The 15,461-nt window shown below is 39.9% G+C and overlaps 1 protein-coding gene across 1 annotated transcript in view; it reads left to right on the top strand.

Annotated features, from left to right (window-relative positions):
• LOC117465640 (cullin-1) overlaps nucleotides 1-15,461 on the top strand; it is a 32,730-nt gene that overhangs the window by 186 nt on the left and 17,083 nt on the right. Inside the window, exons 2-7 of the mRNA XM_034108576.2 lie at nucleotides 8,642-9,025; nucleotides 10,874-11,048; nucleotides 11,142-11,309; nucleotides 13,217-13,267; nucleotides 13,426-13,516; nucleotides 14,532-14,695. Coding sequence (XP_033964467.1) covers nucleotides 8,886-9,025; nucleotides 10,874-11,048; nucleotides 11,142-11,309; nucleotides 13,217-13,267; nucleotides 13,426-13,516; nucleotides 14,532-14,695 — 789 coding nt within the window. The 5' untranslated portion in view covers nucleotides 8,642-8,885. The remainder of the gene's footprint in view (nucleotides 1-8,641; nucleotides 9,026-10,873; nucleotides 11,049-11,141; nucleotides 11,310-13,216; nucleotides 13,268-13,425; nucleotides 13,517-14,531; nucleotides 14,696-15,461) is intronic.

Genomic DNA, 15,461 nt, shown 5'->3' with positions numbered 1-15,461 from the left:
ACGTAAGCCGGTGGCGCTATTTTTTTAATGACAATCAATTTAGCCAGGAGCTAGCTGGCTAATGCTAACTGTTTTCCTGACTCATTATTGAGCAGCCCGTGAAGCTAGGCTGCCATTTTACACCAACAACACAGGCAGATGGTCTTTCCTGACTACTGCGGTTTGCTCGGTAAAGGCCGAATGTATCTTCACTAAAGCCCCAACACTACACATGTGTCTAAACGAATCAAAAATGTGGTTAAAATTGAGATTGTATTTTAATTTAAAGCAGCACCAGGCAACCAAGCTAACGTCACCTACAAGCTAACTGGCTAATCGAGCCTGAGAAGCTAATGATAGTTAGCAGTATTGCGTAGCAATGTTTGTCTCCATTCGCAGCTCAGCGTTGGATAATCTCAACACACATTTAGAGAAGCAGTCGGTGTAAACCTTTATTGTTTTTTAATAGATGGTTACACAGTCATAATTTAGCTAAAGCTGCTACATTTCGTGATTTAAAGCGAGCAGATCGGCCCTCTTGAGGGAAGGGTAGTGATTTTGAACATGACACTGGGCTCACACACTCCTCGACTACCTGGAAAATACCTGGTCTGTGCCACTTCTAGGCCTGGAGATGTGAGGTTAATTAGAAGGGGAGAAAAGACACGTTTTTGATAAGACGCTGCATGATCAGGACCCCACTGCTGGTAAATACATGTTGGTTTCTGGCCATCTCTTTCTCTCTCATGTATAAAGGAGATAAAACACACATTTGGCAAACCTGGTTGTTAAATCTCTGTTCACATCAGTTACTTTTTTTGTTTGGGAAGTTTGTAAATACTTAACATTGTCATGGGAAGTCTACAATGAGTGAATCAAGTAATGTATGTCTTTTGTTGTTTTATAAGCCAGTTTTCAAGAATATTTTCCGTTTGACAGAGATGGAGTATTTCATACACTAGTACTGCAAGAAAGTTAGTAAATAAATATCTAATATATTCATACCAACATTGGCTAATATAAATGCTTTTATGGAAGATATACTGCCACACTTTAAGGAACACCTGAAAGAGCCATGTTTATTAAAATAGTTATTTCTACATCTGGAGATGTTAGAAAACAACCCTTGGATTTTGGTTTCTCTTTAATATTATAAGACTCTTGGGTTACTTATTGGCTATTTTCTTTATAGTTGGGAGTATTTCCCCCAATTTTAAGGACAAAGCAAACACTCACAGTTACCATGTGTTTGTTAACAATGTGATGGAGCCTTATTGTTTATCTTTGATTGTTTATGCATTTGTAGAGCTTTTAAAAACCTAAAGCTGGTCAATAATGTATTCTACACTTGTCCAGATGGTATAAGACATTTACATTTGCCATGTTCTTTTGAGTTGTAAGAAGTTAAAATCAGATTTTCCAGTAGTGTTGATATAAAGATATACATTTATAGAATAGGCTTAGTACAGACAAAGTCAGACTCAGAAATGCATAGTTAGGTTAGAGGATTAAAAGAAACATACTAATTGTATTATGTTTCAATGTGACTGTTATGAAAATGATTCTAGACCCTTGTGATATTGCCTACTCAAGCTGATGTAGCCTAATATTGATGTTGATAGATCCACCCATTTCTAGAGTTATACTGGACATTTAAAGAAAACTTGTGCAAGAAAACATTACATATTTTTCTCACTTGTCTTAACTGAAAGTAAACCTTCAGTGTGGAATTTGAATATTTTGTATTGGGTCAAAACATGAATCTTATTGATATTGTTACATGGGAAAAATCCAGCTTGGTACGTGTTTTATATTGAGCGATGAGGCTTAATTGTACATGTGTGGACACGTCTTCTCCCCTCAGAATCCACTGTTTGAGTGGGAGGATCTGTGTGTTTTTACAGCCCATAGGGTCGGTGTTTGTTGGTATTTACAGTAATGAAGACATCAGCTGTAGGGTGATCATTTTGCATATATACTATGAAAAACAGCTGCAAACTTGTCTATTCTTGCATACATGGATATTCATAGGCTTTTGCACATCTGCTCTATCATATCTTGTGAAATATTTCCTTTTTAAGGAGAGGCGTGAATATTCAGTCAATCTTTTATAGCATATAATAACCCAAAATACAGAATGCAATGCTAGTTGTTTTTGTTCTGGAAAGTTTAATTAATGTTGGTGCATACAAAGATTTATTGTCTTGCAACTTTGAAAAGATTGGTGCATTTTCATATTTAATGTGGTGGAGAAATATACTTTACCTTGAGATTTATTCTACAAAGAGCACATGTTGCAACCATTCAGCCTTTTGCAAGAGCTCACTCGACACATATCAAGTTTAGTAGTCGGATCCTTTCTTTGATGAACATAATGTATGACTGAAAAGGTTCTGCAATAGTGTTGAAATGGCTAGAGCTCTTTCTGAGCAGGACTATTCACTTGTTTATATAGAGATCAAAACATGAGGCTTTGCTCCTGAATTGTGAGATCTTCTGCTTCTTTCTGACTTTATTGTGAATTTATAGTGATTCAAAGAACTTTCACTGTTATCTGATATTTTAAAGACCAAACCATTAGCCGATCTATAGTTGCAGCCCTAATTATGTTGACTTGGCTTGCTCCATTCTGTAAACATTCTAAAAACAAAAATATGTTCAAATGAATATGATTTATGACTCAAGATTCACATTTCTTCTTAAAACTAACTAAAAATAAACAGAATAGTTGGAAATATTTTTTCCGACATTGTTCAGTGCTAACCCTTAATTGTTTTCCTAATTTAGATACATCTATTTAAGTATAAAGGAGAAAAATAAGTGTTGTATTGCTTCTCCTGCAGTACAATCAGTCTGCTTCTGAAGATTTAATGTCCTTTCAGCGATGATAAAGCCACCTCTTTTACCTGGCCTGACCCCCCCACTCTGTCCTCTGTGAAGTGACAGCGCTGAGGGCACTGATTGTAAAGTCAATCTAAAGGGCTGTGAGTATCTGCTGCTCTTCTGAATGCTGAGCAACACAAATCAAAAGCTGCTTATATTAAAGAAATGTCCTCTCGTGTTGCATCACCCGGCTCATGATCGGTTTGCTGACACTCTCTCACACCTGACCTTACAAGCTAAAGAAGGGCTCCTCGCTGTGATTGTTACACTTGGACGTTTTTAGTTTGGCTCACCCAAACCCAGATTTAAAGAAAGGAGATTTAGCTTTGTTATTGTTTGTGTTTTTAAATGTAGGGTATGAAGTTGTTGAGTCTGCTCTTGCTCGCTCTCTCTCACCATCGAGTTATTTTTACTGGTTATTTGTTTTTGGTGGTGTGTAAACAGTTACAGTTTAACGTGCTTTCGCCTTCATACAATGTAAGATATGCAAGCATTTTGACAGTGAAAGTGGTGTCCTCAGGGTGTGTGAGTCACACTTTTTAATGAACTTAATATTTAGTTTAATATCTTGTGGGAGCAGCTTGTTGCCACTATGGAAATGCCAATAACAGGTCCACTTTAAGTGAGCCTTAGCAATTGATGATGGTAAGTATCGTTGGTTGCCGCCTTCATTTTTCTGTATAAGTTCAAGTTGATTCATTCATATGGCTTGCTCTATCCGACCAACAGTCTTAAAGCACAAAAATGTAATATAGTATATATGACAAGAAAAAGCATCACGTCAGAGTGTGTAATGTGTAGAAACAGAATAGTTTTGAATTTGCCTAAATTGTTTCAGCTCTGACTCTTAATCGTTGTAGACTGACGGAGAACATAGATGTTGTATTGCTTCTCCTGGCCAAGTGACTCTGTCATACAAACGGACCATCTAGTCTGTCAACAACACTTGTTGGCAGACGCTTACAGGCCATTTGTTCCCTAAAAAGAACATGTTCCCCGAAACCAGACCTGACCTTTGCTGCTTTCTGCCCCTTGTGGAGCGGGAACGGACCAACTATGACACGGGGATTCCTGTTTCACAACAAACTTTTCTAGCAAGCTGTACTCGATGGCTGATTACAGGTCAGATCCTGAAGCAGGACATGTATATAATACCTTCTGCTGTGGGAATTTGAAATCGGATCCAAGTGCTGCTGTGAAGGGCACCTTTCCTCTGTGAATACGGAGCACAGAAAAACCAGCGCTCCACCCCTGTAGCAGTACGAGGTATACTAACTCGGTATTGTCTGCCCTAGTTACCATAGCAACTGCCAGAGCGCCTCAGGTAGATGGGGTTGCCTTTTTCTGAGTTTGGTGAGGATCTGATGAATGAGGCTGAAACAAGTTGGAAGTCTGGGCCCTGCACCTGTCACCATCCAAGTAGAGATGCACCAATTGCAATTGATGATGACCGGTTTTTCCTAAATTGGAATCTGCTGATTCTGATTTCGGCTTATTACGAGTTGTCTAATGAATTGGCGTATAACAATGTAATGTCCTCGGCATTACATTGTTATATATGTGCTGGAGACCGAGGCTGGGCGTGGAGAGGAGGACAGATTTAGGTGACTGATGAAGGCCCCATGATGTGCCTGGAGCTTACTGCTGTGTCATGGCTTTGCCTCGGCCTCACTGCCTCCCTTTATCATCCTGCCCATAGTGTACAGAACATGAACTGCAGAATGTGAATGAAAATATTTGACTGGGTAAACTGAAAGATGAAATGGGAACATATTTGTATTGTTGAAACAAAATGTTCCCAAAAATACTAGCCAACTATGTTTATCATGCAATTCATTTAGTGTCCAACAATGTCAAACGTTAACTCATTGCATATTTTTCAGTTATGATACTTATTTATATACTTACTTATTTATTGTTTCAGTAACATACTTAAAGTGGGGTAGGTAAGTTTGAGAAACCGGCTCGAGATACACTTTTTGTTATATTCCATGGAATGCTCTTAACATACCGATAGCAATGAATATCTTAAGTGCTTTGACAAAAAATCCATTAAAAAATGTCATCTGTAGAAGCCGTAGTACTATAAAAAGCACGACCAATCATTTTACCCGGGCCGGCTAAAATAACTGGATGGCCTACCTGCCTGTCAGCCTTCCATCTGTGCACAAACTTATCTCGTGCCCTCATTGGTCATGTGCGCGTTCGTGTGTGTTGGAGGATGGGCTCTGTAAGGAAGTGGCAGATTTGTTCCGGCTGTGTATTTTCAAATTCTAGCGCACTCGAGCTGGTTTCTCTAAAATTACCTACCCCACCTTTAACATCTTATAGTCACCTAACATCTGTTTTCATATTGAGGTTAAATAGTGAAAATAATCTGCTATGTTCTGCTTTGAATTTGGGGAAGAACACGGGTATGATAGAAAGACCAGAAATGAAGCTGTCAAGTTCTTCCTTATTTAAAATATTTCCATTTTGAACTGTTTGTGAGACAAACAAACAACTTGAATATGTCCCTTAAGGCAGGGGTTCCCAACCTTTATTGCCAAGGACCGGCAGATACATTAAAAAAAAAGTCGCGGTCCGGTTGTCAATTTGAACTGATTTTAATATTTACTCACCACCAGCAGGTAGCAACAGAGGCTAATTGTATGTAAAATCCTGAACAAATACTAGAACAATATGCATCCAAAACATATTAACAACGTTTAGAAAAGAAAAAAGTGTCATTTTTCGGAAAACCAAAAAACCGACGTTATTCAGTTTTTAAACCAACACGGAAAACAGATAAATCAACGTTTTGGTTTTGTTTACGATTTACAGATAATCCAGTGAATGCTGGGAAAACGAGGAGAAGGCGCATTATGAAGGAGATGTCCGGTCGCCAGGGTGTGTCTGTGTGTCTGTGACACTGGCATTTGTTTTCAGAAGATATTATGTTGGTGTCGTTCGTGCACGTCCGACAGCATTTAGCACTACATCGAGATTAAGATTAAACTAATTTATTTTGGGAACACCCGCATATAGGCTACTATGGAGTTAGCCAGATGTGTGTAAATTACTGTTCATGGTCATTTGAAAACAAATGCCGGTGTCGGACAGACACAAACACACAGAGCTGAGCAGAGTACACACACACACACACACACACACACACACACACACACACACACACACACACACACACACACACACACACACACACACACACACACACACACACCATGCGCCTTGGTGACTGGACATCTCCTTCATAAAACTAATAAAAGGGGGAGTAATCGAGCAGTTTGATGTGTATAGAGATGTGTGTGTGGTTGACACGTAGCAGCCTGCAGTCACTCTTAAACTGTTCTGATGAAGGTTAACACAGCGAAGGCGGTGCGTAAAAAGGCACCGCTCTCGGCGCTGCACTTCTCAGAGGTGGAGTATACATCCCGCTGCCTCCTGATGCTGCAGCCATTTCATGAAGTGAAGGAGGTTTTCCTTCTATAAAACAGCTATGGCAGCAGATACCGTGAGAGTCCCGGGCACGAATTCATAGATCAAGGCAGACTGGTTTACAGACTCTCCTGTTTTGCCAATCCGGTGCTTAAACAAATAGCTCTACACCCCTGTCCGACATGTCCTTAAAATGAAGTCTGAGTTTGAAATATATCTCAAATAATGTGTGCACTGCCATTTCCCCACATAAACATAACGGTCTGCAATTAAATGGTTGTCTCCTGTGCGTTCCTCTTCCTACTTGGCGCACCGGTAACTTTCTCGTGCGCTCGAGAGGCTGAGACCTGAGCCGCCGAATCCCTCGGAACATCATAAAAGCCATTTTCAACGGTTTTCTGGTGAAAGATTAACTAGGCTACTGGATGAAATAATATGACTGGTATAGGTGCAAAAATTAAACACTTTTTAAAAAAAACATTATGATAAATATTTTTATATATTTAGAATTCTGCAAATATTACGATAAACTCACAGCTATTTCGCGGCCCGGCAATAACACTTTCGCGTGTTGGGAACCCCTGCCTTAAGGCTTCAGGACATTTTGATGGTCCTTTCTTTCCATGTTATGGTCCATAAGAGATTGTTATTGAAAAGGCAGCCCTATTAAAATAATATTATTACATATTCTGTTAAGTAACTAATATAAATAAATATTGTAAATATATATATATATTCATCACAAACCCAGATTTGCTGACTCACTGAAGACCCTAACTTCAGTGTTTTGTCTTCCCATGTCCTTATAAGCAGCTGCAGATTTGTAGCTGCTGTCACTGAAGCTGCTCAGACGTCATGAGTTCACTCGGTGTCCGGCGTCAACAGGGACAGGAAGTAAACAGAGCCGGTCACTCAGCTTCCTCCCTGCCACTGACAGATTTCTGCACACGTCCGGAGACGGGCAGCGCTGCATGCCTGCTCTCTCTAAATATCTAAATATAGCAGTGCTGCCTACATGCACGCAGCCCTTTCTACACATGCGCACTCCCTTTGGTCGCTGATTCTGTTAGGCACTGTTGTAGAGAAACCTATTTTTTTAAACAACTTTTTTTTTTTTTAAGCCTCCAGTAGCGTAACATGCCATGTCATAACTCATATCAATAGTTTTATCAGTAATCTATCTTTCTGGTTTCTTTTTATTTTGCAGAGCTATCAAAACAATCAGCTTCCTCAAATGAAAGGCATCAGATGTCATTGTTATCATGCAAACTCTGGGGTTCATTTACCATCTCCTCTTGTCCTGGCTGTCGGGATGAAATTACAGCTTCAGGTCTGACAATTAGCCTTAATGATGCTGCCTCCTTGGACTTTCATTAGTGCCACTGTTAAACCAGCTGCTGCTACTCTTGTGATAGTAATGCAGGCATGGCCTGACCTAATATTCATTATGAGTAGGGGTAAAAGTTGATTCACAAATGCAAAAGATCTATTCTTGTACGTCAAGTTCTGAAAGAGGCTTTTGGACTAATGCTTAAACATTTTTGGCTTCTCGTGTCCAATAAGGAACCTTGTAGATGAGGGTGTCTTGGCACTGGAGTGGACTGGTGGAGGAAATGAGAAGTGGACTAATCCGTTATTAGCTGAGTTACGTCAGGGTCTGGTCAGAACCGTGTGTGAAGGGATCAGCGCCAGGTGTCAGCAGATGACCTTACAACTAACCTGTAACAGTACTGAGGAAACTGAGGATTCTTAAAAGATGGTTGCTTCTGGGATTTGAAATGAATCCTTATAGTTGCCAGCCTTCTTATCCTTTTTTATTTAGCCTCTTTACTGGCAATGGAGTGGTGCAGGAATGAGTCCTCTTCCCCGTAAATGAGTCGGCATTTCTTCCTGTCCCTCGCCTGGAAGTCAATGGTTTTTTGAACAGGTTTTTGGTTACAAGCCAGGAAAGAGAAAAAAAGACAGACTGGAGAGATTTTAAGTTTTAAAAAATACCTCAGTAAATACCACACTGACGAGTTTAGAAATGGCGGTTGTGAACAAATGTCTGAATGAGACGACTAAACGTCATAACGCCGAACATTAACCGCCTTCAGCTTAGCAGTGGTGACGTGAAGTGTTTCGACCGTCTGTAGAGTGCTTTTATGTGTAGATTATCAGGCTGAACAAAAAGTATCATAAAGGTGTGTTAGCAACAGATCTTATTTTCTGCAATAGTCCCTTGGCTTTTTGTAAAGGAAACCAGGGAGATGCTACCTTCTGCTTCAGTTTACAAAAATACGTCATCACTGCACCACTCTATAACACATCATAATCTCCTTTTTTTTTTTCTTTGCTTCAGGTCATCTGGTGAGGATTGCCCAAGCTTTTAGGTGGAGGAGTGGCAGACAGCGCCACCCAGGCGTGCAGAGTGGGACTGCATCCCGCCCCACAAAACGTCATCCAGCTTCCCGAAGCGCTGCCGCCCGATGGACCGCGCACTCTGAGAGCAGAGCGAGAGCCAGGACAGACACCAAGCAAGGAGCGGAGCGGGGGGAGAGGACAGGGAGGGCATTGTTCGCTAAGGAGAGCACACGGGCTCCACGATGTCGTCGAACAGGACCCAAAACCCCCACGGACTGAAACAGATAGGCCTGGACCAGATATGGGACGACCTGCGGGCGGGCATCCAGCAGGTTTACACACGGCAAAGCATGGCCAAGTCGCGCTACATGGAACTCTACACGTATCCTGCTGTGAGGATTATAGATTTCAATGTTGGATGATGGTAAATCCATCAAGTGCTCAAAGGAAAATAAATAAATTAGGGCTTGTAATTGGAAATGATGACCATGATTCAGGGGTTACAATAAGGTGATGTATTGCGATTTTGAGGGAAACTGTCACACTATAATGAACATATGCATAAAAGTACATGAAAAGAATTGCGATCCAACATCTAACAACTCGGATATAAATGATTATGAATACTGTTGATTAAAAATCAATACACTGTTTATAGTATCCCTAAAACATAATATCCCGTTACTAAAGGTTATCGAAATGTTCTTACACACATTCAATTAATTAGCGGCATTTTCGAAGCAATATTCACAGATTTTAACTTTCGGGATTTTTTTTTTTTTTTTGGATCTCAGAAAAAAGCAAGGATTTGAAAATATATATTTCAGCTGAAAACTGTTTTATACATTTTTTTGTCAAACTGATTGAGAAAAATTAACTGAACCGCATATATGTCTAATCTTTAATTACAAATAGAATATGGAGGGATGAAACCCTCTTTAATGGTCACATATGCAGAATACACAGTGAAATGTGTTCTCTGCATTTAACCCATCCTAGTACCAGGAGTCTAGTACTATTAGAGCAGTGGACAGCTATTGTACAGCGCCCAGGGCAGGAGGTGAACTGGGACCTCTCAAAGTAGCAGTCCACACTCCATATTTAGGTCTGGTCGGGGACTTGAACCGGCGACCCTACGGCTCACAGTCCAAGCCCCTACTGACTGAGCCACTGAATCATACATATCCTTAGTGATGACCATACTTACTCACTAGTTTATTTCCCTCATAGTTTATGAGCGTCCAACAGTGACACAAAAATTCACCAGTTTTGTTCAGTATCCACCCTGGCTGTGTGGCAAAGTGTATTTCATGGCAATGGCTTTCTTCCTTCTTCCTTCTGAAACTAAAACCTGCCCTAGTAATGAGTTTCTAAAAAAGAACCCCTCAGTCCTGAAAACAAGAAACAATACTTTGATTCATAATATCTACTTAATAACTGTTCACAAATTGTTGGTCAAAGGAAGTATTTATTCTAAATGTATTTGTTGTTATTTTCGAAAGGTGTGCACACTGTTCAAGTATTTCTGTAATGTACACAAAGAGAAGACACATTTTGTTGTATGACAAACTGCTCTTCTTGTTACGCACAGTTCCAGAACAGCAGGATGGGATCATTTCCCTGAAGTATGAAATGCACACATCTATCAAATAAATATAGATAAGTGTAATAATCTGTAATCACTCCTATCAGCAGAAGTAATGGGAATGATTTAAACTTTATACGAGCTACAATCTTCGAATGACATATTTGACTTTTCAAAGCTTTTTGGCCCATGTCTACATCACTGGTTAGCAATGACGGCAACCTTTGTTATAATATTAGAGTGAAGCAATAATCTTTTATGAGTTAGAGAATGCATAAACATTTTTTCCAGCTACCCTTTATTTTACGTAAAGAAAAAACTTGACATGCTGATTTGTTTGATTCAGCTTCAAAATGCGTTTGTACAGCAGGTTATTTACCTTCCACTAGTTCTTCGATTTTTCAGTCTAATGAAAACGTTTCAACTCAACAGAAACAAAATAAAACAACTATTTCAGTTAGTGTTTTCATTTCCACTCCAACAATCACTAACTGTGGTTTAATCAAAACAAACTTTAAAATCATAGATTTATTTGCGAAAATGTGGCCCCCCGCTTTTTCCGTTCCTGATTTCAGCTTTGGTGAGAATACCTTGGTCTATGATGTATATATTGTTTCTGTGTTTATTCCTTAACCCCTCCCTCAGACATGTATATAACTATTGTACCAGCGTGCACCAGTCCAGCCAGGGCCGGGGCTCCGTGCCTCCAGCCAAGCCCCCTAAAAAGTCCACCACCCCGGGCGGGGCTCAGTTTGTAGGCCTGGAGCTCTACAAGCGGCTCAAAGAGTTCCTGAAGAACTATCTGACCAGCCTGCTCAAGGTCAGTCCTCTCCACCGGGATTAAAACACATCCTGTATATGTTTCACCCTCTGCATTTCACTCATATTCTTCCCCTGTTTTATTCTGCTGCAGGATGGCGAGGATCTAATGGACGAGTGTGTGTTGAAGTTTTACACCCAGCAGTGGGAGGATTACCGTTTCTCCAGTAAAGTCCTCAACGGGATCTGCGCCTACCTCAACCGTCACTGGGTCAGACGAGAGTGTGACGAGGGACGCAAGGGCATCTACGAGATCTACTCGGTGCGTCTTAATATCTCTGTCAGTGTTCAGCCGATGCATGTACATTTATTAAAGTAGGACACTTGTGATATTTTTACTAGAGCATTCTATTTAATGTTTACTTTGATGCCATTTGAAAGCAAACGTTTTTTTTAATGCTGTCAAAATCGCGTTAACAGCGGTAATTAATTTTTGGAATTAATTGCGTTAAAATATTTAACGCATTTCACGCATGTGCAGAATGGCCCGCCCCATACATCCCACCAGTGGCAGCGCCAGGGTATGGCTGGGGTAGGCTACACCCATACCAAGAAATGGCTTAGCCCCACCATGAAAAATGATGTTAAAGTTAGCAAAATAAAGTCTGACAACTCGCGCGGAGTAAATTGCACAGACAGCAGTTGGTAAGATTGATTTCAGTAGCCACTTGTCTGGAAATACCGAAGACCAGAAACAGTTTTGAAAACTTTTGTCACGTAGTGATCGTCTTCTCAATAGAACATCTTTGATAATGTCTTCTGGCCAATCGGAATCAAGATAACGGCGTGGTGTTGTTGCAGGAAGTCCCGACAGAGAATACTTTTGCTGTAGTACAGGGGTGCACATAATTGGTACGCAGGTTATGTGCGTAATCTGAAATGCGTACCGTCACTTGTGTCACAAAACGCATTTGCGTACCGACGTACTTGTGAAGCTTTTCCAGAAGGCGGTTAGATCACCGGACGACAGAGTCGGTCTCCGTGGCACAGACAGGGCTGCTGGTAACGTCGGTCTGTACACCGGAATTGTGCCAAAACTACGCCAACCGGCTGCGGAGGGAGACCCCCCCCCCTTCACTGGAGAACTGCGCTAAAACAGCTGATCACAACGTTCACACTCTGTGGTCACGAAGTACCACATGATTAATCATGATTAATTAATTTTTAAGCTGTGATTAATCTGACTAAATTTTTTTTGTCGTTTGACAGCCCTAGTTTTTTTGTATGGATCACTAATTATATTCCATTGATATCATTTTAATGAATGAAGAACTCTTACTTGTTACGGAAAATCCCTACTACTACTTCAGCCTCTGTTCAGAGTAGAAGTTTAGTAAATACTCTTGGTGTGTTTTGATCCAAGCAGGTATTTCCAGCTTCTAATCAAAATTATTTAACATGCTTTTGGAAATAATTGTTTTTTATGTTTTTACAAAGCATGAACGATAGTGAAAACCACCCAAAATTGCTGTGCGTAAACTTTTTTTGGAGTAGTTTTCCTCTGCAGTAACCCTTAAACCTTTCCGGTTTCCCTTCCTTGGGGACATATGAGTAAATATTTCTGACTTGTCTATAAATGTCAAGTCATTCCTTAAGTACAGGGCTCGTAAAAGACTTTATACCTTCAAGGTAAGAATTAGGTCTCAGAATTAGGGCTGCTCAATTAATCGCTATTACGATTTTGGCTTGCAACGATTATGAAAACATTTGTTTTCAATAAATGGATGTTTTCAAAGTAAATGGATCATCTTTTTGAATAATCGTGATATCAATTATTGACCCAAATAATTGAGATTATGATTTTTGCCATAATCGAGAAGCCCTAATTTGAATGTACTCGTAGCCAGCATAATCATCTTTTCATCCAAGCATTGGCTTATGGGAGCATAAACTATGAAGGAGTTTATTTCTGGGTCTGATTACTGTGGATTAGTTTATGAATCTCTTGCCAATTATTCTGGACTATGTAAACATACCAAAAAGTTACTGTTTTCTGACGGGAATGGAAGATTAAATAAGAGTCTTGTGAATGCCTCTAGGCGCTGAGGAAAGATTTCAGCAAGATTTGAACTACACAAGGTGGTTGGACTGTAACAAACATTCAGCCCAAGTTCTTGATTTTGTTTATTTACTCTTTCTCTCTTTTCCTACACTGCTGTTCCCTCTCAGCTGGCACTTGTGACCTGGAGAGAATGTTTATTCCGACCTCTCAACAAACAGGTGTGTTACTTTTTGTTTTTGTGGGCGCGGGGTGAGAAATAACACTGCAAAGAAATGCAAACAGTTAACAATATTAAGTTTTGTCTGCCTTAATTTACCTGTAAAACTCTTAATTCCATTATTTTTGCCGCAAATAATGACCATGTGTCTGTTTACAGGTAACAAACGCTGTGCTGAAGCTGATTGAGCGGGAGCGGAATGGCGAGACCATTAACACCCGGCTGATCAGCGGGGTGGTTCAATCCTACGGTAGGTCAACAACACAGAGAACAACTCGAAGAGAAACAAACAGCTGTTCTTTGCAGGCTTTAGACAACAACGGCAGCCAAATACTCTTGAGGTCCATTAGTACACTCCTCTCTGGAAATATTACAAATATTTTCTTGGTATTGGCCCTTCAAGAGACAGAGATTTGGCATACATTACTAAGTTGAACTAAAGATATGATTAACGTCAAAGTCAAGCCTTACTTAACCACACTAAACCTTCACCAAAACAAACTATATTTACTCTTAACATACATAGTTTGTATGAAGTGTACAATATTTGTTGTTGTCTCATGTCGCTGAATTTAATCAAAGTTAATATGAACAGCTGGTCAAACAAACTGAAAGTTAAAAATACATAGATTTAAGTGGGTATAAAGGATCATCTGTAAACTTTCAAATGTTGCCTTTTTATGATCGCAATTTAAACGTGATGATATTGGCTTCTAATGTCTGGAAACATTTTATTCAGTAACCTTTTTAGGGCTTGAATGTTAATAAGATGACTGTTAAAACTTAAATGCTAAAATCTTAAATGATTTGTATATAATGCAGTATTATCTTTTAATTCTGCTTTCTCTAGTGGTCATGAATATATCTCCGTTGACAGTCATCAGTCAGTGGAGGACATTGGTATGAGTTTGATGTTAAGCCAACACTGTCTTAATGGGTCTAAAAAAACAACCTAAAAATACTTGACTTCATGTAGAATATGTGCAGGAATTAAGAAGTTATTCCAAGTAAAAATACCATGTATAGAAATTGAATAAGTTTGTTTGGCAAGCTAGTAGATCAGTCGAGGTGCAAGTATTTCGAAATGCAATAGTCTTTTATCAATAAAAACATTCAATTCTCCCTCTTGACAAATCTTAAAGTGACCATGACATTATGAGACACTGCCATTTTTAAAATTGAAAACTATTGCAGGTGTTATCCTGTGGTTCTCCTCACATTAACCCCTGCTCCTCCCCTGTGTTTCCCCCCTCGTCCCCCTGCAGTTGAGCTGGGTCTGAACGAGGAGGACGCCTTCGCCAAAGGCCCCACGCTGTCCGTGTACAAGGAGTACTTTGAGTGTCAGTTCCTCACGGACACAGAGCGTTTCTACACCCGCGAGAGCACCGAGTTCCTGCAGCAGAACCCTGTCACAGAGTACATGAAGAAGGTACACCACCTTTCACTTCCGATACACACTATTGTTATAAATATTTACACGTATTTAGCCTTTCACAGATAGAGTTGCATGTTTTGTTGCTTTTAAATCTTTGTGTAATCTGCATTTTAAACTGCTTATTTTATGGATTTTAAACTTTCTAACTAATAGAGAGCAGAAGGTCTCAATGGACGCCTCTCTGACTCTGTCATCACTTCCACAGGCTCGCCTCAAGGATGCGTTCTTTCGCCCCTACTTTTTATAATGTACACTGATAAATGCAGGAGCATGCAAGACAACAGCTACCTGGTTAAATTATCTGATGATACCGCCCTCTTGTCCCTCCTTAGCGGCTCAGAATCAGACCACGAGTGTGCTCTTACTGATTTGATTTCCTGGTGTGATGACAGTTTTCTGGATTTAAATGTCTCTAAAACCCAGGAACTGATAATTGATTTTAGACGTCACAAGGATGTTCCTAAGGAGTGAATCATACTAAGGCTGCACGATATTGAAAAAAACTGACATCGCGATTTCCCAGCTAATTGACGATACAAACCATTTTTACCAAAACAAAACACAAGTCTCATAAGAAGCATCTAAATGACCCATGAGCGAAAAATGCTAACGCACTTTGGCACAGAACTCAAGATAAAAGTACCCTTATTACTTATCGTAGCTGCACATACAAGATATCCGATTAAAGCTGAGGTTCCACAGATTAATTAGGTATAGTATCATCACTGAGTGATCCGAACTCGGACAGGGGAAGCAAACA

The sequence above is a fragment of the Pseudochaenichthys georgianus genome, chromosome 20, assembly GCF_902827115.2.
Source record: "Pseudochaenichthys georgianus chromosome 20, fPseGeo1.2, whole genome shotgun sequence".
In the NCBI taxonomy this organism is placed as follows: Eukaryota; Metazoa; Chordata; class Actinopteri; order Perciformes; family Channichthyidae; genus Pseudochaenichthys; species Pseudochaenichthys georgianus.
Note: the sequence above shows the minus strand (reverse complement) of the source record. Positions and strands in the feature narration are given on the sequence as shown.